Source organism: Ranitomeya variabilis, chromosome 2 (genome assembly GCF_051348905.1).
Source record: "Ranitomeya variabilis isolate aRanVar5 chromosome 2, aRanVar5.hap1, whole genome shotgun sequence".
In the NCBI taxonomy this organism is placed as follows: domain Eukaryota; kingdom Metazoa; phylum Chordata; class Amphibia; order Anura; family Dendrobatidae; genus Ranitomeya; species Ranitomeya variabilis.
The window spans coordinates 363,430,919-363,458,633 of NC_135233.1; the positions used below are offsets into that span (position 1 = coordinate 363,430,919).

At 45.9% G+C, this 27,715-nt stretch overlaps 1 protein-coding gene across 2 annotated transcripts in view; it reads left to right on the top strand.

Moving 5' to 3' along the window:
- The first annotated feature begins 466 nt into the window (after window positions 1-466).
- The window catches only part of RYR1 (ryanodine receptor 1), a 188,604-nt gene continuing 161,355 nt past the window's right edge, over window positions 467-27,715 (top strand). For both annotated transcript variants that reach the window (XM_077285752.1, XM_077285753.1), the window contains exon 1: window positions 467-661. In XM_077285752.1, the coding sequence (XP_077141867.1) occupies window positions 614-661 (48 nt within the window). In that variant the 5' untranslated portion in view covers window positions 467-613. The remainder of the gene's footprint in view (window positions 662-27,715) is intronic.

The following is a 27,715-nucleotide window of genomic DNA, read 5'->3' on the forward strand; positions in this document are numbered from 1 at the left end:
CATTTCTATTCTTCCCCGATTTCATTGGGTAACTTTTTCAATTGTCACACAATCCTCCCTTTTATTTTTATTTTTTTTAACTCCGCAAAGTTTCCAGGTCTGACAAGTCACTCTCCACAAGGAGTAACATTAGCCCTCAGATCCCAGGTTCTGTTCACATGGGCTACAAATTTTTTTTGTTTACTTTTTTATTGTGCTTTTACTTATTCGATTAGTTCGGCAACTTTGAAAATTTTATCAATTTTCCTTGTTCAAATTTTCGCGCAATTTTCCCCCCTTTACAACAAAAATGTTAATCACATTTCTTGCTGTGCACTACCCTATTTTATTTATTTTATTTTTTTGCATCCGAGACCCTCCACCTCACAACGTATGGACAATTCGGCTGGTGCTAACCTAGACTTCTCCAATCAGGGAGTAGAGGAGGGGTGTACACGAGAGGCTGGCAGGATTTGTCTAGGTCTGTGCCTGTGTCATCTCTGTACACAGAGAGAGGAGAGCACGGCAGCCTCTCTCTCTCCCCCTTCTATTCACACGGATTACACTTCGGGCATCGTCGTAAGCCGTCACCCAGGAAGGGTCATCCTCTACAAGGCAAGAGGGTACCCGAAACATGGCCGAAGGAGGAGAGAGCGAGGATGAGATCCAGTTCCTCAGGACGGTGAGTGCTCAAGTGCTATAAGATGCCGACTTCTCTACGTTTTCTGTAAAAAAAATTTTTGCAAAAAAAAATAAATATATATTTATATTTTTAAAAATATTTGCACCCCATCCTGTATACAATCCAAATGACCGACTTCCTACGTAGAGGCTGAAGAGGTTAATTCACTGGAAGAAGGCAAAATCTATTCTTCCACCTGTTGGACTCCAATCACTAGTGTGACAGGCTGTCCGGGGCTGACGCTCAGGAGGGGAATGTGTGAGTGACAGCTACCGAAAGGGGAACATAGCTGGGGGGTGAGACTCCACAACTACTTTAAGGAACAGAGTTGGGGGTGGTGAGGAGGATAAGGGTTTCGTGTAGCACTTAGAGAGTTAAATATCACAGCTCGTCCATTTGGCAAATGACCATACGTAAGAGTGTGGAGTCTTTCGGATACAGATTGCTAGCTCTTGGGTCTAGGAACCCTTTTTTTTTTTATGGCAAAATCTATGTATTAAATTGGTATAATTTTTAAATAAGTGACCGCTCAGGCATAAAATTTAACTATCATCCGGATGTATCGTAAATATCTGACAATGGTTCACGTATGGCCGTGTGGTTTTAATTAAAAACGTCAAGGATGGCATGAAGTACTATAATGTTTCATCATATCTATTCCAACATCTGCGCCGCTCTTGCAGATGTTGGATCTCTGTGCTCTTTAATTAAAAAATAGGCTAAACCTGCAGTACCGCATACAGCCTGATGGGCAAGAGTGGTGCTGTTTCTGCAAAAAAAAAAACATACTGTTTAATTGGCAAGCATCACTAACAATTGGTTATGCGAAATGCAATTTTTAGATTTATAGGTTAGAGCGGTTTCGGTCTGGAGTGCCAAGGGCTCACCAGTAAGATTGACTCTGAGGGCTCATTGTTCAGCAAAATGCAAACAATACATTGCCCTCATTCACAAATTTACCCCTGCTTCTATATAATATACTGGGTGGTTTGGTCAATGAATGCTGAGATTTTGCCTTCATTGTACGTAATGAACCAAGTGTATTGTGCCAGCTACTGTTCATATAGGGGAGTATGGGCCCACCGGGGGATTCACCTGTGGGCCAGTCCGCATCTGGGTAGGAGTCTATACTCGTCAGGTTTGTAGTAAATTTTATAGCCAAAGTGCCCTCCTGACTGTCACTACCAGTAATATCAGATTAGGGAGTTACTAGTTGTACAATTTCTTAAAGGGACCTTGTCTGGACTATTTTTGCTAATCAAAGTAGAGTGGTGTGTTTATGCATTCAATGCATGGAAACGCTCCCAATGCACTTCCAAGCTAATTTGCATGTGGCTTCAAAGCTTGATTTTTTTTCATCGCTGGCACATCGGATTACTACCAGACTGGTATCCTTGTTATTGTTGTACTAGGACCTATACAGACATACCAATCCCTCTTAATATACACATGTTAAACGGCCAAGAAATGGTAAAACGGACAAACATTCTAAGCTATGGTGATATTTCACCCGTCTCAAGTGCCTGTTATATGATCACAAGCCAGGTGCCAGTGCTGTGGTTCTTAGCCCGGGGTCAGCTGGCGTTGGTTCTGACCTGGGTGCCAAGTTTCCTTTAATGCTATGACATCCTTAATGCTGTTGGTTTGCAATGGCTTCTGCTCCTGGCAAAGCCCAGGGACTCGCATCCACGGGAGGCATGGCGATCAACTCTGATTGGAGAAGTTGTAGAAGTTTCTACAAAACAGGCTGAGGATAGAGGCACATGACTTTATGTAATGTAATGTATGCACACAGTGACTGTACCAGCAGAATAGTGAATGCAGCTCTGGAGTATAATACAGGATGTAACTCCAGATCAGTAGAGGATAAGTAATGTATATACACAGTAACTGAACCCAGGGTCGATGTTGGGGGCAGGCAGACTAGGCATTAACCTAGGGCCCCCACTCTCCCAGGGCTTCCCAACCAGTGGCGTGCCACTAATAGTGGTACACCACGCGGCTGCTATGGGGCACTTGAGTAGGGGGTGGTGCCAGCACCTCCAACTATCCCCCACCCACCCACTGCATCTCACATTCAACTGTATCGTCGTCATAGATGCCAATACAGTTGAAATCAATTATGAAGGAGAGAGCGTCAGCTGACACTCCCAATGTCCTGTGATGCAGTGGGATGATGACATTTCATGACGTGCCCCGCTCTGCCAGCAGTGGAGATGCGCTGCAGAGACTAAAGCAGTGAGTAGCTGGTAGCCATAATATTGTGGGCTGCATTATACTCTATGGGGGCCTGCATATTATAGTCATGGGGGCTGCGTTATACTGTATTGAGGACTATGGGGAATGCAATATACTATAGAGAGGATATGGGCTGTGCATTATACCATATGGAGGACTATGGGGTGAGTTATACTGTATGGATGGCTATGGGGAGTGCATTATACTATATAGAGGACTATGGGGTGCATTATACTATATAAAGGACTATTGTACTGTATGGACGGCTATGAGGAGTGCATTATACTATATGGAGGGCTATGGGGGACTGCATTATACTATATGGAGGACTGCATGATACTATATGGAGGGTTATGAGGCACATTATACTATATGGAGGACTATTGTACTTTATGGATGGCTATGGAGAGTGGATTATACTATATGGAGGACTATGGGGTGCATTATACTATATGAAGGACTATTGTACTTTATGGATGGCTATGGGGAGTGCATTATACTATATGGAGGGCTATGGGGCACATACTACATGGAGGACTATGGTACTATATGGACGGCTATGGGGAGTGCATTATACTATATGGAGGGCTATGGGGCACATACTATTTGGAGGACTATGGTACTGTATAGACGGCTATGGGGAGTGCATTATACTATATGGAGGACTATGGGGTGCATTATATGATATGGAGGACTATGGGGCACATTATACTAAACAAGCAAAATGCTGCCCATTCATCGAGTGATTGGATTGTTTATGCCGGTGAAATGGGCCAGATTAACCTCCCTGCCCAGAATATACTCAGGGTTCATCTGGCCTAGGCCACTTTAACCCCATGTATATTCTGGGGGGAGGTTAATCTGGCTTGTTACACTGGGACAAAAATCATTGTTCTCAGAAGCACATCACCCAGTGAAAACTGCAGATATGCTGCTGATAACATGATACTGTATGGGGACAGATTGATCCATTAGTGATTGTTCTGTCCCCATCACTAATCTTCCTCAGCCGGTTTAAAGAGGCTGGGAAACGAGCACCAAATTAAGTCAATATTGTCGATCACACTCATTTAGTGGCATGAACTCGGCGCATGTAAATACAACCAAAATGTTTCGGTGTGATGGTGCAATATGTGAGCATTTGGGGCACCACTTTAAACTTTTTCCTAGAGCCCAACTTTGTCTAAAACTGACCCTGACTGCACCAGCAGAATAGTGTGTGCAGCTCTGGGGTATAATACAGGATGTAACTCAGGACCAGTACAGGATCAGTAATGTATGTACACAGTGACTACACCAGTAGAATAGTGAGTGCAGCTCTGGGGTATAATACAGGATGTAACTCAGGATCAGTAATGTAATATGTGTACACAGTGACTGCATCAGCAGAATAGTGAGTGCAGCTCTGGGGTACAATACAAGAGGTAACTCCAGATCAGTAGATAAGTACAAAGGTAGTAGTAAAATTGTATCAGACTTAGAAGAAAAAATCTGACACAGTTTTGGTCACGTTTTAAGGCACTCAGACCAGATGCAATTAAAGCAGATACCAGGCTATGAGTGGCATTGGGATGATGTGGGTTTTCCAGCCTGTGTTGGAGGGCTCCAGTCTCGCCTCTCCTTCCAGCTTGGATATTTATTAGGCTTTGGCTTCTTGGCGACTGTTTGGTCAAGTGAAGATCACAATGTTGTATTGCACCATCGTTCCTGCTGATTGTCGGTTGTTGCATTGAGGCACAGGACATGACAGTTGCCAAAAATCATGTGACTCTGCAATGGTTGACTGCTCCACCACATGTAATGTACCTATTGCCTGTTACATCGTCCAATGTGTTGCTATTCCCTTGAGATTTTCTGCCCTTGTTTCAAGCTCTCTGAGACTCCAGGGCACTGAGTAACTGGAATCTGCGGGGTTTTGGTGAGGCTCGAGATTTGCAGACTCCTCCAGTTGATTTCATTTTTTTTCCCCCTTATATAAGGGAGCCTCTTGGATGTATTCTGAGAGACCTGGACAGTATGAATTTTTAGTGATTTTATGCCATCTCTTTAATGGTTGGAAAACCTCTTGGACGATGTTCACTTTTTTTTTTTTTTTTTTTTTTTTGAGCCGTTCAATATTGAGTTTTTCAAATTGAAACGTTGCAGGAAATGCTTAATTTTTGGGAATTTTTTTTATTGACTTAAGTTCTGTAACAGTTCTCTTACAGGGGGGTCTATCACCCCAAAAAGCTAAGTAAGCCACTTATACAGTCATGTTGGGGACTTAGGACCTATACAAATCATAAATAGAGCATAGATGTTTTAGAGGTTTCGTTGGCATAAAAAAAATTTGTATGCCAATGAGGGGCTGTGGTGCACCTTTTGGTCAGGGCACCATTACGCCCCCCTCAACTTGCAGACAGAGCATTGTTATATTCTGATTGAGCTCTCTAAAGCTGTGTTCACATAGTATCGTTGCCGGTTCTCTGTACTGGTCTGGATTGACACTGCGGCCGTAGAGTGCACTGTCAATCAAAATGAAACTGTAAATTGACGGGGGAGTAATGGTGACCTGAGCTCTGCCACACAAAATAAAGTGTTCAAGCACAGACATAGTCAACTCGAGTAGTGAGCCTAATGGAAGTAATTGGCAAACTTGAGCATTTTTCTGGAGGATGGCAAAATTTGCGCTCTCGCGCATGATGGGCGAGCGTTCTCGGCACTACTCGATCAAGTAGTGAGTATTGCCGCATATTGCGTGGTGTTCAAATCCCCATAAGTGAATTATCTGAGCCACGAGAGAGGGCTCGAGCACCACTCGATACTCCGCACTGCTCGCTACTCGATTGAACAAGTCCAAGCACGCTCGCCCATCGCTAATCTGGATGTCAATGAACCGTACAGCACTGATGGGACGAAAATGTTAAATGGGGCGACTTCGGGGTTGTAAACTGACTGTCTTCCTGGCGCCTGCATGTTTGTTTTTTTTGTTAATGTCAATCTGTGAACTACAGAAGTAAAAATCCATTATGGGATTGGTTTCTACCTATGATTTGGGGTCCATATTACTAGCTATGGCCCTGAATGAAGGGGTGCTGGGATAGTGACTCTTCTCTTCCTAGCCCCCTCTTCAGACTCTGGGCCTGTCCACCGTTCCCTCCTTACAGTCAGTCTCTTCATGCTGTCAGCAGAAGAGGAGACGCTTCACCTGATCTATAAAAAGACGGAGTGAAGCCTGAGAGAACAGGAGAAAAGATGTGGCCTAAATTATTTTCAGCGAGGAGCACTGGGGCCTCCCTCAGATCCAGTCTTACTCTGACTGCTGTATATCGTGTGGTACGGGACTCGAAACGCATCGCCTCAGTGTCGCCCAATCTTCCCTCAGCATCTGACATGACTCTAGGACATGTTGTGTTGGTCTTAATATTGCTCCCATGTGTTGGCAATGAAAAAAAAATCGTCTCTCGCACCTGAGGAGAAAAAAATAATTATTTATGAAATATTAATCCTGGTGTGAGCTGTGGAATGAGTAAGACTGACCTACATTATTAAGATGGAGGGAGGCATCTTTGATGTGTAGTACAGACCAAAAGTTTGGACACACCTCATTTAAAGATTTTTCTGTATTTTCATGACTATGAAAATTGTACATTCACACTGAAGGCATCAAAACTATGAATTAACACTAATTTAAGTAAAAGACTGTTCAGGAAAAGCCGAAAACAAACATTTCAATGGACTGAAGTCCCTAAATATGCTATAAATATGTATTTTTATTTTTTTTCTGGTGTAAATGTCGCTGTTTTAAATACGGCAATTTTTTTTTTCTTTTACTCCTTCTCCTCTCTGTTCCTGAGATATGGCCTAAATCTAGTCTTGTTAGCCAAGTGGGTGTGATTAGTCATCACCCACAGAGAAGTGTTGAGAACAAGGCCCTCTTGGCTAAGAGGACTAGATTCATATACAGGGAAGAGGAGGCCATATCTCAGTAATGGAGGGAAGCAGGAACAAAGGAAAAACATCGCCGGATTCAGGAGAACAGCAGCATTTTAAAATGAACTGATGTCCAGACTCGTAAAATTTCCATTTTAAAACATATTCTTAAATGTCAGTGTGATGTCAGTGCAACTATACAGATTTCCACCCAGCTTCTCCAGGTTCTGGAAGAAAATTGAGTAACAACTTAACAGTGAAAGTATTTGGATTGTCTGAATAAGGGGAAAAAACCCATCCTGGTTTAAAAGCAGAAGACCTTTCTAATAATGGAAAAACAAGTGAAGTATTGGTCATGTGAACTGCAGAGATGCAGAATAGTTACTATGGCAACGTCATACACGGTGGCTGCAAGCCGTTCCAGACAATTTTAAGATCTTTGATTATTAGATTTTTCCCATCATTTGTTCATTAGTTTTCAGCAGCAGAGCAATGATTTGTCCACATCTGTTAATATCATCATACATTTCCATAGTCATGTAATCAAAGAATACTGAATTAATATTTATTAGTAAATAGATATAATATTGGAAATATGGACTTTAAATAAAATTTAAAATACTCCTTAATCAATAGTACATATGAAAATGAGCAACTTTTGTAATATATCTGATCAGAGAAATCTGCTCCTTTCTCAATCTGTCCGATTTTCTCATTACCGAGATGATCGTTGCTGCTCATAAGATTCTATGGAGGGGGAGGAGCTAGAGGCCAACACAGATATTCCGCCGCAAGTTCAAAGGAAAATTTAAACTGTAACTGTCGTTTCAGGAGAACTTGCAGCAGAATGTTTGTCTACCTGTAGCTCCCCTGGGCATTTTTTTTTACCCTAAAACTACGGTAATTTTATTTTTAATAAGTGTGCCAATAGGATGGACACTGTATTAGAGGCTTCTGTAGTCACCAATGGAGTCTCCCAGACTGCTACTTCTGAGGTCTTTCAAAAAGGAGACATCATTTTACCCAATAAGAATGGCTGTAGCAAGGAAACTTAATCTGTGTGTCTGTACCTGTATCTGTGTATACCAAAGAGCATATAGAAGTGGAGCGCCCACCAGGGCCGAGGGGTACTCTGTACCGGGCCAGACAGTTCTTAAAGGGGAAGGTCACGGCAGTGGTGACCCAGTCTGTGGCCCTAGGCATCCAATGAAGGGGTTAAGGTGTAGTGGAAAATAAATTCTAATGTTCATGACGCCACCTGTGGTTCCTCGGCCAGAGGTGGCCGACGCTGCTTAAAGGGGTCCACTGCGGCTGATGGTATTGCAGCAGAGTTGGTATAGCTCCCCACAGGTAGAGCTTGGTCCCCAGGGCTCCCGATGGATTTGATAAGGTATGATAGATGGAGAGGTGCAGGAAAGAATTGGAGTCCACAGGGTTGCAGTCTCTTTACCTTTTCCTGGTGAAATAGCAATCCAAGGCACAGGTTACAGGTGATCTTGAAATCCGGGCAGCCTGGAAGCGGTTCAGAATCCCCCTAGCCAGGTAGGGTTGGAAGCCTTCTTTTCTGCGCTGAATTCTAGGTTCTTGATGCTTTAGCTTTCCTCAAATCCCTCAATCTGTCCCTCAGATGGAACACTACCCGCATGGCAGGCAACTCGAGCCTTTTTACAGGTGTCCCTCTCTCGTGGTGACTCAGGCTCTAATCTGTTGCTGTGCCTTCAGGCATAGTTGTGGCCAGGAGCAATGCAATCTCCTGCCCTCCGGTTTCTGCTGTGGGGCATACAGTGTCCAGTTTCTTGTGCTTTCTTCTGGGGTGAGCCCAATCGCAGCTCCAGGCCCCAGTTTCTCTCTCCTTCACTGTCTCGCACAGACTACTCTCTAACTCCTCCTCCAGACCAGAACTTATAGGGAAGCTACTCTGAAACCAGGTCTAGAGCTCCCCCTTCTGGCCTGGAGTCAGAAAAGTGTTGTATGTAAGTGCTACCTGTTAAGGGGATTCTTTCTTTCTTCCAGGCATGGTATAACCCTCCCCGGGAGGCAGGGAATACCACTGTGACAACTGGATTCCTGGGTTGTCACAGAAGGTTATCTGAAGCTCAGGTCAGAATCCCTTTATCTTAACCAAGGCCGATCACAATCATTAGTTTTCCTCAAACATCTCAGAGAAAGTTTCTCAAAGCGAAAATAAACTCCAAGCAAATGTGGCGCTAAGCACCTTAGGATTTTTTTTAATGCATCCACTTACAGTGAAAAATGTTAATACAAATATAACTATAAAGTTATAGTGCTTATTGTATGTATGTTTTTTTTTGCTACCTGATGAAGGCTGCACTGTAAAAATAGCAGCCGAAACGCGTTGTACTGTATTTTAAAAATATATAATTTTTTTTTTTTTTCTTTCCTTTTTTTTTTGTCTTGAGAAAATAAATGAATTTTTATTAACATTTTTCACTGGAAGTGGATGCATTCAAAAAATCCTAAGGTGCTTAGCGCCACATTTGCTTGGAGTTTATTTTCCCTTTGAATTCACCGCCTATGTGGATCTGAAGCAGGATCAACACATAGTTCTCCAAAGTGAGCTGCACACCTTAGGGTATGTGTCCACGTTCAGGATTGCATCAGGATTTGGTCAGGATTTTTCATCAGTATTTGTAAGCCAAAACCAGGAGTGGAACAATTAGAGGAAAAGTATAATAGAAACATATGCTCCACTTTTGCATTTAGCACCCACTCCTGGTTTTGGCTTACAAATACTGATGAAAAATCCTGACCAAATCCTGATGCAATCCTGAACGTGGACACATACCCTTATTGGATTATACAACATACGGAGAAGAGTTGCCTAAAGAATTGATTCCTTGAGAATCTCACCGTACATTTCTTACCGATTGAAGGTGAGCATAACCACAACTAAAATAATTTATTTTACTGTTGGTAAAAATGTATTACGCTCAGAGGAAGTGCTGCACTTCTTTTTTTTTTTTTTTTTTTTTTTCCCCCCTTTTTCCCTAAACTAGGGTATTTCTAAAGGGAGAAAGTTTCTCAACTGGACAATCCCTTTTAAGTTCTGGATGAGGAAAAATTTACAGCTCGAGTGGTTGTGATGAACCTAAATTTATAAATAATAGGAAAAGGGTTCTTGGAAAAGTACATCATGCACTTCGTTCATCAGATGATTGGGAGCCTATAGAGATGCCTGAAAGTGCATATGGCAAACAGAAGCTGCTAGATGCCACTGGTGGCCCTCGTGTCTTTTACATGAATCGTTGCCTTGTGTCAACGTACAAAAGAGTAGTGTCTACGTCTTTGTGGTACATGGCAGCAGGAGACAACCTTTCTGGTGCAACTTTGTGGCTCTGAGGGCTCATTCCTGGGGAGATGATACTTCGTTAAATATGGCAGGACAAGTTCCTTCTTGTCTCTTTGAGCGGTATTCTGCTCCTGGTCAGGTCCTTGGGTCGAGGATTAGATCCAAATGACCTGACATGTTATTCAGTCTTGGGTTTTATGCCCAATGACCTTCCTAATGCCACAATCATTCATCGGTAATTCACTAAGTAGGGACCATGAGGCACGAACTGTCCACAGGCCTCCTTAACTAAATTTGACAGCCTAATTTGGACAGGATCAGACCCCCCTGAGACTACCCCCCTTCCGCATCCCTGAGTCTGTACGAGAAGGGATGCGACAAGAGAAACGAGAGATGTTGCGCTTAGGGGTCATTGAAGAATCAGATAGTCCCTGGGCATCCCCCGTAGTGTTAGTGCCCAAGAAGGATGGGACTACACGGTTTTGTGTAGACTATTGCAGGCTCAATGAGAAAATGGTGACGGATGCGTATCCCATGCCGTGTGTGGATGAGCTGTTAGACCGGCTGGCGGGGGCAAAGTATTTGACCACCATCGATCTATGCAAAGGCTACTGGCAGATTCCCCTTAGTCCTGACGCTATTCCCAAGTCTGCATTTGTCACCCCGTTCGGCTTATTCCAGTTTTGAGTTATGCCATTCGGGATGAAGAATGTCCCTGCGACCTTCCAGAGGCTGGCTGACCAGCTTCTGGATGGTCTCCAGGACTATGCGTGTGCCTACCTGGGTGACATCGCCATCTACAGTGCGACATGGGAAGAGCATCTAAATCACCTAGAGACAGTATAAGACAGGATCCACAAGGCCGGAATCACCCTAAACCCAAATAAGTGTCACGTGGGCAAAGCGGAGGTTCAGTATTTAGGACATTGGGTGGGAAGTGGGAAACAGCGACCAGAACCAGCCGAGATTGAGGCCATAGCCAAATGGCCCACCCCACACACGAAAACCCAGGTCATGGCGTTTCTAGGGACAGAAGGGTATTACAGGAAATTCATCCCCAATTACAGCAGCGTAGCCAAGCCCCTCACTGATCTGACCCGTAAGAACAAACCCCGCCAGGTAACCTGGACCCCAGAGTGTGAGGAAGCCTTCCGCCAGCTAAAGGACGCCCTCACCAATACCCCTGTATTGGCCGCACCCGATCCAACTAAACGTTTCCTTGTTCGCACGGACGCTTCTATGTTTGGATTGGGCGCAGGACTGAGCCAAGTCGGGCCGGACGGCCAAGAACACCCGGTAGCTTACCTGAGTCGGAAACTACTGCCCCGTGAAGTAAGCTATGCGGCCATCGTGAAGGAGTGCCTGGCAGTAGTATGGGCACTCAAAAAGTTACAACCATATTTGTATGGACGACAGTTTTCTCTCCTAACGGACCATATTTCCCTAGTGTGGCTTAATTGGGTCTCTGGAGACAACGCCAGATTACTGCGGTGGAGTTTAGCCCTACAACCTCTTGACTTCACCATCCACTACAGACCCGGCAAAGAAAACGGTAACGCCGATGGACTAAGTCGACAAACGGAACTTGTACCAACCCCATAAACTTCGGTCATCCCCAAACCGATCCGTTAAGGATCAGACTGTGTATGCCAATCGCGTTGCTGAAAGGGGGAGCCGTGTTCCAGAATATGTTGTGCAGTCATATGTATGTATAATAGGTTCCATGTGAGATTCAAGTCCCTAATGCATCAGCCCACAGGCTGCGCCCCTAGGCAGAGGGGACAAGATATTCTCCTTCTGACCTCCCCCACCTTTGTAATTACCACACTAAATATCGGCAGGCTCCGGCCACCTGCGGCTATTGTAATGTAGGTCTGGCCTGCCACTTTTGAATTGGCCTGCCCTCTGTATCTGTTGTGATATATATTCTGTGTCCTGTGAGTAAAGAGTGGTAACACTGGAAATATGTGGAGAAGCAGTGATATTTTATATGCGCCCATGTAATGAAGCCATTCCAGTCAGCATCCTTCATTCAGAATCCAACCAAAGCAGAGTGGACCTCCTGAACCACGGGGTGGTACTGAAAGAGGTACTCCAGCACAGCAGACCCCGTTACACCCCCTATTGTGAATGGTGGATACTGTGTTATCTACTGTAAATAGGTGTTATCAGTTATTGTACACGAGGAGGTGAGCTGTGATATCACCTATTGTGTGTTATTAGCCATTGCAACCTTGTCTTTGATAGTAACGCCTGAAAAGTCTTCTATACAGAACAAAAATCACAAGGAAAAAAATCAAACCTTAAAAAAAAATAATAATAATAATTTAACAAAAAAAATACTTAAACTAAGGGCCCCTTTCCACTTGCGAGAGAAAAAACGGTCCATAATCTGGACCGAAAATACAGATGTAACGTATGCGAGTGTCATGTGAGTGCAATGCGATTTTTTTAAATCGCATCATCCGTTTTTTGTAATCGCATCATCCGTATGACATCCGTATTACTGTCCGATTTTTACGCACCGGTGTCCTTTGAAAAGCCGGCAAATCAGTGCTGTGTACAGTAAAATCACACTGACAGGTTAGAATAGAATAGATATATACACATAGAATGTGTATATATACATACATACATATATATATATATATATATATATGTGTGTGTCAGTGAGACACCTATATCTGTATATTTATATTTAATGCAGCGCTAGATGGCATAAAAGCCACTAATTCAATTGCCGGCTTTTGCTCTCTTCTTCACAAACCCGACATGATATGAGACATGGTTTACATACAGTAAACCATCTCATATCCCTTTTTTTTTTTTTGCATATTCCACACTACTAATGTTAGTAGTGTGTATGTGCAAAATTTGGCCGATGTAGCTGCTAAAATAAAGGGTTAAATGGCGGAAAAAATTGGTGTGGGTCCCGCGCAATTTTCTCCGCCAGAGTGGTAAAGCCAGTGACTGAGGGCAGATATTAATAGCCTAGAGAGGGTCCATGGTTATTGGCCCCCCCCCCTGGCTACAAACATCTGCCCCCAGCCACCCCAGAAAAGGCACATCTGGAAGATGCGCCTATTCCGGCACTTGGCCTCTCTCTTCCCACTCCTGTGTGTAGCTGTGGGATATGGGGTAATAAAGGGTTAATGTCACCTTGCTATTGTAAGGTGACATTAAGCCAGATTAAGGGTATGTGCACACGTTCAGGATTTCTTGCAGAAATTTCCTGAAGAAAACCGGAAATTTTCTGCAAGAAATCCGCATTTTTTTTTTTGCGTTTTTTTTCCGTTTTTTTTGCGTTTTTTTAACATTCTGCAAGCGTAATTAGCTTGCAGAATGCTAAAGTTTTCCAAGCGATCTGTAGCATCGCTTGGAAAACTGACTGACAAGTTGGTCACACTTGTCAAACATAGCGTTTGACAAGTGTGACCAACTTGTTACTATAGATGCTGCTTTTGCAGCATCTATAGTAAAAGATAGAACGTTTAAAAATAATAAAAAAAATAAAAAAAATGCTTATACTCACCCGCAGACATCAGATCTCCTCACCGGCGTCCATTCCTATAGCTGATGTGTGCGCGCAGGGCCTTCCATGACGTCACGGTCACGTGAGCGGTCTCGACCAATCACAGGACAGTGACGTCATTCGGCAAGGTCCTTCTCCGCACACCAGCTACAGGAACCAGCCAGCGTGCAGCACAGAGGCGGGAACACTGCGCTGGACATCGAGGGTGAGTATAGGACTGTTTTTTATTTTATTTCTTATTTTTTGACCACTTATATGGTGCCCAGTGCGTGGAGGAGAGTCTCCTCTCCTCCACCCTGGGTACCAACCGCACATAATCTGCTTACTTCCCGCATGGTGTGCACAGCCCCGTGCGGGAAGTAAGCAGATCAATGGACCCCTAGGTGTGCGGAATCCCCGCAATTCCGCATTTTTAATGAACATGTTGCTTTTTTTTCCGCTATGCGATTTTTTCGCGGAAAAAATCGCAACATTTGCACAAAAAATGCGGAATACCTTGTAAATAATAGGAGGCATATGTTAGCGTTTTTTTCGCGTTTTTATCACGTTTTTATAGCGAAAAAACGCGAAAAAAACGCTAAAAATCCTGAACGTGTGCACATGGCCTAATAATGGAGAGGCGTCAATTATGACACCTATCCATTATTAATCCAATAGTACAAAATGGTTAAGAAAACACACACACATAATTACAAAGTCCTTTAATGAAATAAAGACACAGGGTGTTGTAATATTTTTATTATTCTCTTAATCCAGCTGAAGACCATCGTTCTGTAACATAGTAAAAATAAAAAATAAACAATATCCCATACCTTCCGTCGTTCCGTCAGTCCCACGAAGTAAATCCATCTGAAGGGGTTAAATCATTTTACAGCCAGGAGCTTTGCTAATGCAATTGTGCTCCTGTGTGTAAAAACACCGGCGAATGAATGAAATGCAGGGTGACCTATAGTTACCTTCAGTCGCGGTGATGCGCCCTCTGCTGGATGTCCTCATGAACTGGAGCCTGGTAAAAGTTCCCACGCTCGAGTTCATATGAGGACATCCAGCAGAGGGCGCCTCACCGCTACTGAAGGTAACTATAGGTCATTGACCTACATTACCTTCATTCCCCGGGGTTTACAGGCAGGAGCACAGCTGCATTATAGCAGAGCTCCTGCCTGTAAAATATTTTATCCCCTTCAGATGGATTTACCTTCCGTAGATCTGTGACGTCCCACGATGTATGTATATTGTTGGTTTATTATTTTTAATTTGTTACAGAACGATGGTCTTCAGGTGGATTGAGAGAGCAATAAAATATTACAACAACCTGTGTGTTTATTTCATTAAAATACTTTGCAATATTGTGTGTGTGTGTGTGTGTGTGTGTGTGTGTGTGTGTGTTTTTTTTAACCATTTCATACAATTGGATTAATAATGGATAGGTGTCATAATTGACGCCTCTCCATTATTAATCTGGCTTAATGTCACCTTACAATAGCAAGGTGACATTAACCCTTCATTACTTCATATCCCACCGCTACAGGGAGTGGGAAGAGAGTGGCCAAGTGCCAGAATCGGCGCATCTTCCAGATGTGCCTTTTCTGGGGTGGCTGGGGGCAGATGTTTGTAGCCAGGGGGGCCAGTAACCATGGACCCTCTCTAGGCTATTAATATCTGCCCTGAGTCACTGGCTTTACCACTCTGGCGGAGAAAATTGCGCGGGAGCCTACGCCAATTTTTTCTGCCATTTAACCCTTTAATTTCATAGCTAGAGCCCCCAAATTTGACACACACACTTCTTACATTAGTGAAGAGGAATATGTAATAAAAGAAGGGATATGAGATGGTTTACTGTATGTAAACCATGTCTCATATCCTGTCGGGTTTGTGAAGGAGAGAGCAAAAGCCGGCAATTGAATTAGCGGCTTTTATGCTATCTAGCGCTGCATTAAATATAAATATACATATATAGGTGTCTCACTGACATATGTATGTATGTATGTGTATGTGTATGTGTATGTGTGTATATATATATATATATATATATATATACACATTCTATGTGTATATACTGTATCTACTCTATTCTAACCTGTCAGTGTGATTTTACTGTACACCGCGCTGAATTACCGGCTTTTCAAAGGACACCGGTGCGTAAAAATCGGCCAGAACTCGCATGGTGCGAGTGCTGTGCGATTTTTTTTTTTTTTTTTTTTTTTTTTTTTTTTTTTTTTTTTTTTTTTTTTTTTTCTCGCACCCATTGACTTTCATTGGCGAGTCTCGTCCGAGAATCGCAGCAATACGCAGCATGCTGCGATTTTTTTTCTCAGCCGATCCAGATTTTTCTCAGTCCGATTTCGGCTGAGAAAAAAATCGCAAATGAAAAGACACCTATTAAATAACATTGGTCCGAGTGCAATCCGAGTTTTTATCGGATTGCACTCGTCCGTTTTCCTCGCAAGTGGAAAGGGGCCCTAAAGGTAATTTTCTGATGACACTTTCCTTTTTTTTTTTTTTTTTTTCTAAAATGGAACCTGTCATTAGATTCATGTTGCCCAAACCATGGGTAGCATGATTCAGGTATTATTACTGTGGTGTAGGTCTTGCACCTGCAGCATTTGACAAAACATAGTTTAAAAACAGCCAGGTATTCTGAGAGGTCTGGCTAGTCCGATAATGCACCCTGACAGCCTTTCACTGCACTGCTCTTCTTGATTGACAGGTCTCTCCCGATGTACATACACAGACCTATCAATGTTAGTGAGTAAATAGAGGATTGTAGGTCAGTTTCAGTGGGAACAAGCTGGCCAGGGATGTCAGTTGTCACCAAATATTGCAACCATATCCCATAATAACATCTTTAAAATGAGCCATAGATTCATACAAACAGCTAACGAAGGACCATTACGTAACCTTCCCAGAAAGCTCTCCTTAGACTGGATTCATAGCACGTCATGGTCCTTCGTCAGCACTCTGTTGGGGGCTTCAGTCTGAAAATGGAGCGCCCTACCAGGGCAGTGGGGTACTCGGCACCGGGTCCTGTCTCTCTTAGGCCGGGGTCACACTGGCGACTTACACGGACGAGTGCAATGTGATAAAAAAATCACATTGCACTCGGACCAATGTTAAAGTATGGGGCAGCTCCCAGCAGCTGATTTTTTTTTTTTTTTTTTTGTCGCCCGTTTTCCTCGGTTTGAGACAATCGCAGCATGCAGTAGGATGCTCTCGCATCGGATGCAATACGCTAGTGTGACCCCGGCCTTAAAGGGGATGTCACGGCGGCTGCAACCCGGTCCGTGGCCCTGGGCGTCCAATAAATAAAACAGGAATGGACTTTAAAGGGGTATTGTAAATGAGTCTGTCGTGATGCCACCTGTGGTGTTCGGTCAATAGTGGGACCGATGCTGCTTTAAAGGGATCCTCTGAGGGATGTTATCGCAGCAATGATGGTAACGCCTCCCACAGGTGAAGCAGGGTCCCCAGAGGTCCTGAGGTGTATGGCGATGATGGTATAGCCGGTAAAATGAGTAAAGGACACAAGTTGTAAATCTTTACCTGGTTTACTGTAGGTTGCTGGCCACAGTCCAGGGTACCAGGCACGGGTGATGGTATGACTCGGCCGGCTTGGAGGCAATGGAAGATTCCCTTTTTCCAGGCAAGGTCTGTGAGCCTTTCCAACTAGCGCTTGCTGTATATGAAGTCCTTGTTGCCTGAAGCTTTCTGCAGAGTCCTCTATTCCCCCTGTCCTAAGAAAGGTACCTGCATGATGGGCAGCTTGAGCCTTTTTCTAGGGACTCTATCATGCCCCGGGCTCCTCAGGTGCCGCTGTGTCTCATGTCTCAGGTGTGGTGTGGGCCAATCCCATGAAGTTCTCAGCCCTTCGGTTCTGCCAAGTGTCGTACAGTTCCACTAACCCCTTGCGCTCCCGGTACTGCGCTTCGGCTCTGAAGGTGCCCGGTCACAGTTCCTCTCTGATCCCTGTTCCTCTCCTTTGCTCCTTTCCTCTGAAGCTCCACCACATACAACCCCTCGGGTTATCTGTCCTTTCAGAGGCTGCAGCTCTCTCGTGGCTGCCAGGCCTCTTTGTCTGCTCTCTCAGACTTCCTTCTCCTTCAGTGTCTCTATCAGGCTGGCGAACTCCTCCTCCAGACCAGGACATATCTCCATATTTGAGGGAAGCTCCCCTGAATCCGGGTCCTGAGCTCCCCCTCCTGGCCTGGATTCGGAATGTGTTGCATGCGGGTGCCTTACTTGGTGAAGAGAACTCCATTGCCTCTGAGCATGATATTACCCTCCCCGAAGGGAAAGCAACATCACTGTAACAACCGGTTACCTGGGGTGTTACAAATACCCGAAACCTTTATTCAGATGAAACAATGGACGTCAATTAAATTTTAGACTCCCTCTTGGTGGGATCTGTCTTTCTAGGAAGATAGGCTTATGCAGCGCCCCAGAGTCCTGGTCGTTGCAGTACTGTGGCTCCGCCACTATGGGGAGCTATGGTGCGTCCGATGGCACTGAAGGAGTTCATCTGACCAGGTATCACAGACACCAATACATTTCACAGCCGGGCCTCCGGGGGGAGCTAAGGGTGCTATTCATTAGGCCACTCCCCACCATAGTGGGTAAACTGGGGGTCAGGCAGGAAGTTAGATCAGAAAGCTGATTGGGTTGGAACCAGGCAACACCTTGTGGCAGAGGTTGTTGTAGGGGAAGATACAGTAGGGTCTCTGTCAGGGGTGGGATCCTGACAGAGGCTTGGCAACGAGAACGAACGTAACGGGACCGTGCCTGCTCCGGGTAGCGGCGGTGCCCAAGAAAGGATTAGAAGAGAGATAGATTGTGCTGAGTGAGAAACGGGATCACGCAAAGGAGAAATACCAGTAGGAGTCGTGCTGTAAGACCGAAGCAACATCCTACTGAGGCGCACTACCGGTGGCCAGAACGCCGAGGGAGTAGAATAACATTCAGCTTCAAGCAATACTCCAAACAGCGGCAGGGCAGTCAGTCTCAGGCGGGCTGTCTAACTCAAATCACCTATGAAGTCTTGGGAGGCAATTGTGGGAGAGGGGCGTCTCTAGGGTCCCGGAAGAACTCCAGGCCTACCCGTCAAACGGGTGCCGTTCCTACCCGAACCTCAGGGAGGGACGGAGGATTAGCAGAACATCATCTAGTCGAGTTGTGAGGGAACATCAGAAACAGACACAACAGTTGTGGGGTACTTTCCGTAAGCACAGCAGGGAAGGACTACAACACCTAGCGCTAGGGGGAAGGCACAGATTTCCTCCTGTGAAGAGAACTCTGGAAGTGTCATTGGACCGGCCGGACTTGCGCAGCCTGGTGAGCCGTATTCTGGATTGAGGACTCAGAGATCTTCAGTAAAGAGGTAAAGAGACTGCAACCTGGTGTCCTTGTTATTTACCGCGACCTGCACCCCACAACTGCACCGTTACAACACCACTTATTGCACCGGACGTCCCCCACTGACAGACAGGGCCACGGACCGGGTCTAGCCACCGTGACAACCCCAGGACTGAGACCCAGAGGCCCGGGTACCCCTCGGCCCTGCGGCAGTGTGGGGGCGCTCCAACTTGGCGTCACGAACAGGATCTACTTAAGCCTGAAGAATCAGGTCATGTGTGCCTTGGAACTGTGATTTGTTGTGCTTGGACTGTACTTTATTGAGAGACTGTGTATTGCCATTGACCCAGAGAAGTTCCCGCCAAAAGCCGCCGCCATTGCTACGCCAGAGAAGAAGGAGGGCGTGCCATGGGAGGAGACCACTAGAGTGGCGCGAGAAATGGCTACCGCCCCCTGCGCTTCTGGCTGCAAAGTGAGGACCTGCCCTCAAGCAGAGGACGACCCCCTGATTTGCAACGGCGGGAACGAGGTGAAGAAGGAGCCCGACCTCGGAGAAATGGCGGAGTCCGATGCATGCACTGCCACCGATTATCGGACCCTGACGATGAACAGCAAGTGCCAGAACGAGGAAGGAATGGTCCCGGCTTGCCCTCGTTCACCGGAGGCAGACCCACGTCTACTGCAGCGGAAGGACCCGAAGCCCTTGGAACAGATAGCGGAGCTGAGTCCACCAATCCCAACCTCGGAGCCAGCGGAGGAGGAACCACAGCGAGCGGAGCCGCGTTCGGGGACCGCATTGGAGGAGCCGCGGTCCGAGCAGCGGCCGACTCCAGCATCCTTGTCAGCGGAACGGATCGACAGCGGTGGAATCACATCAGGCGCAGGTATGGAAAGCGCCCCTACTCCCCCGGCCGATTCTGCTCCCCTGACCGATCCGGTTCCCCCGGTCGATCCCGCTCCTGTGAGCGCTCCTCACCCCAGCAATAATCGTTTCTTCTCGGTGGAGCGGGTGATCCTCACCTCTAACACGATGGGGAAGCTAGTGCCTCCACTACCAACCCAGATGGGAGAACCCATAGATGTGGGCCCAGACGGGGTGGTCCTCCGGTGGGCCACCCCCTGGACCGGGCCGGGTGGGGCCCAGGAGGACGGCCTCACCCTTGCCGTGCTCACTTGGGAGCAATATAAGCAATGCTTAATCCATCACTGGAAGGATCGAGACGAGGTTGAACAACCGGATACGCAACGCAGAAAGTCTGTGCAGGGCAAGAAAGACGTGGTAAAGCGGGGGACTGTGTTGGCCTTCCACCCGAAGAGGGGTTGGGGTTCCATCCAGGAGCCGGGGCTACCCACTGACGTCTTTGTTACGAGTTACAATGTGAAAACTCCCTGCTGCGACCGGAATGGCGATCCACTACGAAGGGGGGACCAGGTGACGTACACCCGTCACAGGAGTGCACAAGGATGGTGTGCTCGGGATGTTCGGCGATGTGAACCTGAGGGGGCGTCACCTGTTGCCCCGATCATGACAGATCCGGATTTGTCAGATCTTGTGACCATCACCACCGTACGCGTAGTAGCGGCTGCTGAACTCGCAAGCAAGGTCAGTCTTCAAGTTCAGACACCGGGTGACCTGGTGGTCCCTGTGGGGCCTGCCGCTGGTATCCGTGCCACAGTAGTCGGGGGCCAGGGGCCAAGACCACCTGAGTAAGAATAAACCTCGATACCATGAGTATGTATATAGTTACTGTTTACTGTTTGCTGCTAAACCCGTCCAGGGTTAATTCCTTATGGATCCCCCCGCTGACCTGGGATCCCTGTTATTTGTTTACTTTTCTTCAAGTTTGCACAAAACTGAAAGAACTGCAGTAATCATGGACCGTGCATGATACAAACTTTTTCCTGTATATAGTTTGCACCTTCTTAAAGGCGCTTCCTACTGGTTTTACTTAAAGACTCTTTGCGAAGATACCGTACCGGAACCTTTGCTGAGCATGGACTGGTAGTCTGAGAAGACGAACTACCTCAGAAAGACTTGATCCCCTCTTAAAGGGGATGCCAAAAGTGTACTTATGAGTGATACTGTTTTAGAACAGTAATGTGATGACAATATTTAAAGTGAAAATGATAATTTTTTACATGAAACAGTTATATGTATTTGATTGGTTAAACGTAAAGAAATGTAGATGATGTTTCCAGAAAGAAAGTTAGAAGAAAGATGCAGAAGGCCCGTAGGGGTAGACAGAGTGTTCTGCATAGTCAGTAGTAAGAACGTAATAATGAGGATTGATGTTATAAGAGAATAGTTGATAATGTTGATAAGAAAATGGGGATAGAAGGTAAACCCTGAGTCCTCCATAGTAAGTTAGTTATTGTAAAGAAAGAGTTAATAATGTGTTACAGAAGACAGAAAGTGAACCCGTAGGGGTTGGGTAGTGAGTCCTCCTAGGAGCCATACGTAGATGGCTCAGTGCTTCTAAAACTGAAAGTAATGTTATGATCTATACTGTGTATAGAAGTTGAAAAGGCAGTAGGCTCTGGCTGAACGGGGCGGTCCTGTAACAGAAAGGAGAGGCAGTAGGTCTGGTGCCGATAGGACAGGCGGTCCTGCAGATTCTAGAAGGAGAATGAAAAAAGTTAACTTACCTTATAATGTGATTATAGGAAGGTCTTTAGTGGATATAGAGTGTATGTCCTTAAAGGCAATGTTAAAGTACTGTTCAGCAATTTTTGCACTTAGTAGAATACCCGGTTGGGTAACAGGAGTTATTTATAGCCTGTAATTTATAATGTTTAACCATGTTTTGTAACGTTCAAGTGTCCTCACCTCCCATAAAGGGAAGCTTGTTCAAGTATACGTATTGTTATTTGCACTCAACAAAAATTGTATGTCTTTTTGCTAAACTTGTATTGTTGTTTTCTTCCCAGTCCCAGAGTACTGTGTTTAACCAGGGGGGAGTGCAGCGCCCCAGAGTCCTGGTCGTTGCAGTACTGTGGCTCCGCCACTATGGGGAGCTATGGTGCGTCCGATGGCACTGAAGGAGTTCATCTGACCAGGTATCACAGACACCAATACATTTCACAGCCGGGCCTCCGGGGGGAGCTAAGGGTGCTATTCATTAGGCCACTCCCCACCATAGTGGGTAAACTGGGGGTCAGGCAGGAAGTTAGATCAGAAAGCTGACTGGGTTGGAACCAGGCAACACCTTGTGGCAGAGGGTGTTGTAGGGGAAGATACAGTAGGGTCTCTGTCAGGGGTGGGATCCTGACAGAGGCTTGGCAACGAGAACGAACGTAACGGGACCGTGCCTGCTCCGGGTAGCGGCGGTGCCCAAGAAAGGATTAGAAGAGAGATAGATTGTGCTGAGTGAGAAACGGGATCACGCAAAGGAGAAATACCAGTAGGAGTCGTGCTGTAAGACCGAAGCAACATCCTACTGAGGCGCACTACCGGTGGCCAGAACGCCGAGGGAGTAGAATAACATTCAGCTTCAAGCAATACTCCAAACAGCGGCAGGGCAGTCAGTCTCAGGCGGGCTGTCTAACTCAAATCACCTATGAAGTCTTGGGAGGCAATTGTGGGAGAGGGGCGTCTCTAGGGTCCCGGAAGAACTCCAGGCCTACCCGTCAAACGGGTGCCGTTCCTACCCGAACCTCAGGGAGGGACGGAGGATTAGCAGAACATCATCTAGTCGAGTTGTGAGAGGGAACATCAGAAACAGACACAACAGTTGTGGGGTACTTTCCGTAAGCACAGCAGGGAAGGACTACAACACCTAGCGCTAGGGGGAAGGCACAGATTTCCTCCTGTGAAGAGAACTCTGGAAGTGTCATTGGACCGGCCGGACTTGCGCAGCCTGGTGAGCCGTATTCTGGATTGAGGACTCAGAGATCTTCAGTAAAGAGGTAAAGAGACTGCAACCTGGTGTCCTTGTTATTTACCGCGACCTGCACCCCACAACTGCACCGTTATAACACCACTTATTGCACCGGACGTCCCCCACTGACAGACAGGGCCACGGACCGGGTCTAGCCACCGTGACAACCCCAGGACTGAGACCCAGAGGCCGGGCTCCGGGTACCCCTCGGCCCTGCGGCGGTGTGGGGGCGCTCCACTTACACCATTGCATTTAATTAAGGTCACTTGCCATTCATGCTGCCCCATCTTAGAGATGCTAAGCTTAGGGACGTACATGCAGCGCCCCAGAGTCCTGGTCGTTGCAGTACTGATGCTCCGCCGCTAAGGGGGGCTATGGTACGTCTGATGGCACTGAAGGAGTTCACCTGACCAGGTATCACAGACACCAATACACTTCACAGTCTGGCCTCCAGGGGGAGCTAAGGGTGCTATGTATTAGGCCACTCCTCACAATCTGGTAAAACTGGGGGTTAGGCAGGAAGTTAGAGAGAAGCTGACTGGGAATCGAACAGGCAACATCCTGTGGCAGAGGGTGTTGCGGGGAGAGACTCAGGGGGGTCCCTGTCAGGGGTGGGATCCTGACAGAGGCCTAGCGAACTGAGAGAACGTTACGGGACCGCGCCTGCACCTGATCGCGGCGGTACCCTAAGAAAGGACAAAAAGCGAGGTTTATTGTGCTGAGTGAGAAACGAGATCAACGCAACAAGGAGAAACACCAGTAGGAGTCGTGCTGTAAGACGAGGCAACATCCTACTGAGGCGCGCAGCCGGTGGCCGGAACGCCGAGGAAGTATAGAGCTCCAGGCCTAACTTCAAACCTACGGCAGGGCAGTCCGCTATAGGCGGGCTGTCTCACACAAATCACCTATAAAGACACAGGGGGCAACAACAGGAGAAGGGCGACACTAGAGTCCAGGAAGAGCTCCGAGCCTACCCGTTATACGGGTGCGTCCTAGCCATATCATCTGGGGGACGAAGCAGAACATCATAATCGAGTTGTGAGGGAACTTCAGAAACAGACACAACAGTTGTGGGGACTATCCCGTAAGCACAGCAGGGGAGGACCACAACACACAAGCGCTAGAAGGTAGGAACAGATTTCCACCTGCAAAGGGAACTCTGGAGGTGCCATCGGACCGGCCGGACTTGCGCAGCCTGGTTAACCGTATTCCGGACTGAGGATCCTGAAGCCTTCAGTAAAGAGGTAAAGAGACTGCAACCTGGTGTCCTCGTTATTTACTGCGACCTGCACCGCACCATAACATCATCCCCATATCTCCACATTTATTGTACGCCCCTCAGCAGGGTCACGGACCGGGTCTAGCCACCGTGACAACCCCAGAACAGAGACTCAGAGGCCCGGTACCGGGTACCCCTCGGCCCTGCGGCAGTGGGGGCGCTCCATACATAGTTGACCAGACTTGTACGTAAAGCAGATCTGTACGTTTTCTGCAGACGCATAAGATCTATTCTTATTTTCTAAGTCACTTAGCATTTCTGTCCAATTTTCCCGTCCTATTGAATGTCATCGTTTAAATAGCTAGAAGGTGTGAAGAGGATCACATTTGTCCGCCAGACCCCTCCGTGGTATGACCAGCTCACATGACGTAGACTCATTCTTGTGCTATGATTTACACTGGCTGTATAAGGAAAGCCATGGTGGTGACCACAAACTGACCTGCCGTGGTCCTTCTTTAGGTAATGTATATCATGTTCTTTTATAAAAATATGTTTTATGGCAAAAATGTTATACCTCTAGTCATCCCTGCCTTGTTTGATGGAAGCGAGATCCATTTTGGAAAATATAACGATTTGTTTTCTCTTAACCTTTCTTCACTTGCACTAATTTGTAGACGAAAAGGATTCCAGCTTCATAAATTTGCAAAAATTTATCTCAATAAGATAGATTCCATGATCACCGTGAGTTCATCAACGTGTTTCCAACGCAAACCGTCATTCTTTATCGGAGCTCTGATAAAGAACGCAGGTTTGCGTTCAAAACGCCTTGTTGAATACACTGGAATCACAGAATCTATTTTATTGTGTAGCCAAAATGCAGCAGCACAATGTCCTCTACCATCACTGCTACACAGTGGGTACATATGTTATGGCCATTACCTCTGCATAACCGAAAATACTATACAGACACCAATCATACCGCTACCACTACATAATGACTAAACTGCATTAAGCTGTTGCTTAAGAGAAAAAAAATATATCATAAAGGCTGATATTACCACCATATAGTGACAATATAGTGGTAGATACCAGTCCTGCCTGTAATATTAGAGATTACAGTACAGATATACACAGTATCCGGACTTACAGCTGATGTTCTTTCTGATGGAATTGTTTATTTTTTCCATTTTTTTTTTTTTCCCATCTGGCCCAGACCGACATGATGACTTCTCCAGCCAGGACTCCGCTGCAGAGTTTACAACAGACACATTTCACTTCTCATATTTCCAGAACGGCCCCATCTATTCCCAACCTCCTCATGCTGCCTGCTCTTCAAGCCGGGAACAGTAACACGTATACTTAAACATTTTTTTTTAAATCTCTTTACTATGATTACCCCTCCACCAATTAATGCTACAAAAACAGTGTGCCAGATAGCGGGGGCCTATAATAAGTGTCGCACGGAAAGTAGTATAGTATGATTGCCTCCACCACTCTCTACATACTGTACAATGGTCCGCACAGCTCCCTATCTATTGTATGATGACCCACACAGCCCCTTATACACTGAATAATGCCCCAACAGCTCCTTATATATAGTGTGATGGCCCCCGCAGTTCCCTTTAGTCTGTATTATGGCCCATACAGCCTCTTATATACTTTCATTATGGCCTCACAGCCCCTTATATACTAAATTTTATGCCCAAACAGCTTTTTATATATATATTTATTATTATTATTATTATTATTTATTGTTATAGCGCCATTTATTCCATGGCGCTTTACATGTGAGAAGGGGTATACATAATAAAAACAAGTACAATAATCTAAAACAATACAAGTCATAACTGGTACAGGAGGAGAGAGGACCCTGCCCGCGAAGGCTCACAATCTACAAGGGATGGGTGAGAATACAGTAGGTGAGGATAGAGCTGGTCATGCAGCAGTTTGGTCGATCGGTCGTTACTGCAGGTTGTTGCTTGTCGGAAGAGGTGGGTCTTCTGGCTCTTTTTGTAGGTTTCGATGGTAGGCGAGAGTCTGATGTGTTGTGGTAGAGAGTTCCAGAGTAGAGGTGATACGCGAGAGAAATCTTGTATACGATTGTGGGAAGGGGAGATAAGAGGGGAGTAGAGAAGGAGGTCTTGTGAGGATCGGAGGTTGCGTGTAGGTAAGTACCGGGAGACGAGGTCACAGATGTATGGAGGAGACAGGTTGTGGATGGCTTTGTATGTCATGGTTAGGGTTTTGTACTGGAGTCTCTGGGCAATGGGGAGCCAGTGAATAGTATGATGGTCTCCACAGCTCCCTATAGCCTGTAACATGGCCCATACAGCCTCCTATATACTTTTATTGTGGCGCCTCAGCCCCTTATACACTGTAGTATGGCCCCCACAGCTCCTTATACAGTGGGAAAATTAGTATTTATATAGAAAGAATGGAGAGGTCTGTAATTTTTATAGTAGGTACACTTCACCTGTGAGAGTATGGTGGCCCCCACAACTGGATAATATAAAAAAAAAAATAAAGATTTATACTTGCCTAATCCTGATGATTTATGCTTGCCTAATCCTGATTCCCGGTACAGCAGCCTCAGTTTCCTTGTCTGACTTCTAGGGCGGGCCTGCAGAGGTGGCTTGATGCAATTACATCACCGCACTGCCTGCATGGGTACACTGATGTCTCGTAAGCTGCTGCCCTACAGCGTTCTTTGCTTTAGGAGACTGAGGCTGTGTGCACACGATGCGGATTTAGTGCGGATCCGCAGCAGATTTTTCCACGCAGAAACGCTGCAGACCCGCACTGTGATTTACAGTACAATGTAAATCAATGTGAAAAAAAAAAAAGCTGTGCGGAAAAATCCACGCGGAAATGCTACGGATTTAAAAGAAGTGCATGTCACTTCTTTTGTGCAGATCTGCAGCGTTTCTGCACGCCTCCATTATAGAAACACGCAGTGCTAAAAATCGCAGAAAATCCACACAAAATCCACATCAATTCTGCATAAAAACCACACAAAATCCACATAAAATCTGGCAAATCTGCACCTGTGGTTTCTGCCAGGAGATGCGGATTTTGTGCAAAAAATTCTGTACCCCATTCCACAACGTGTGCACATAGCCTGACAGTGGGGCTGAAATCTTGTTTCACTGTTCTAAGGGGCTAGCTGGTAAATTTTAGCCTGGGGGAAATAGAAAGCACTGGCCCACGACTTGTGGCAGCCTACCTTTAGCCTGCTTATTCCTGGCTGCTGCAAGAGCAGAGGTAGCAGGTTTTAAAAATAATGGTGATTCGTACATAGATGCGGGAACAGAACAGAGCTCACTACATAGATATGGGAATAGAACAGAGCTCACTACATAGATACAGGAATAGAACAGAGCTCACTACAAAGATACGGGAGCAGAACAGAGCTCACTACAAAGATATGGGAGCAGAACAGAGTTCACTACAAAGATACGGGAAAAGAATAGAGCTCACTACATAGATATGGGAGCAGAGTTCACTACAGAGACACGGGAGCAGAACCGAGCTCACTACAGAGACACGGGAGCAGAACAGAGCTCACTACCGAGACACGGGAACAGAAGAGAGCTCACTACAAAGACACGGGAACAGAACA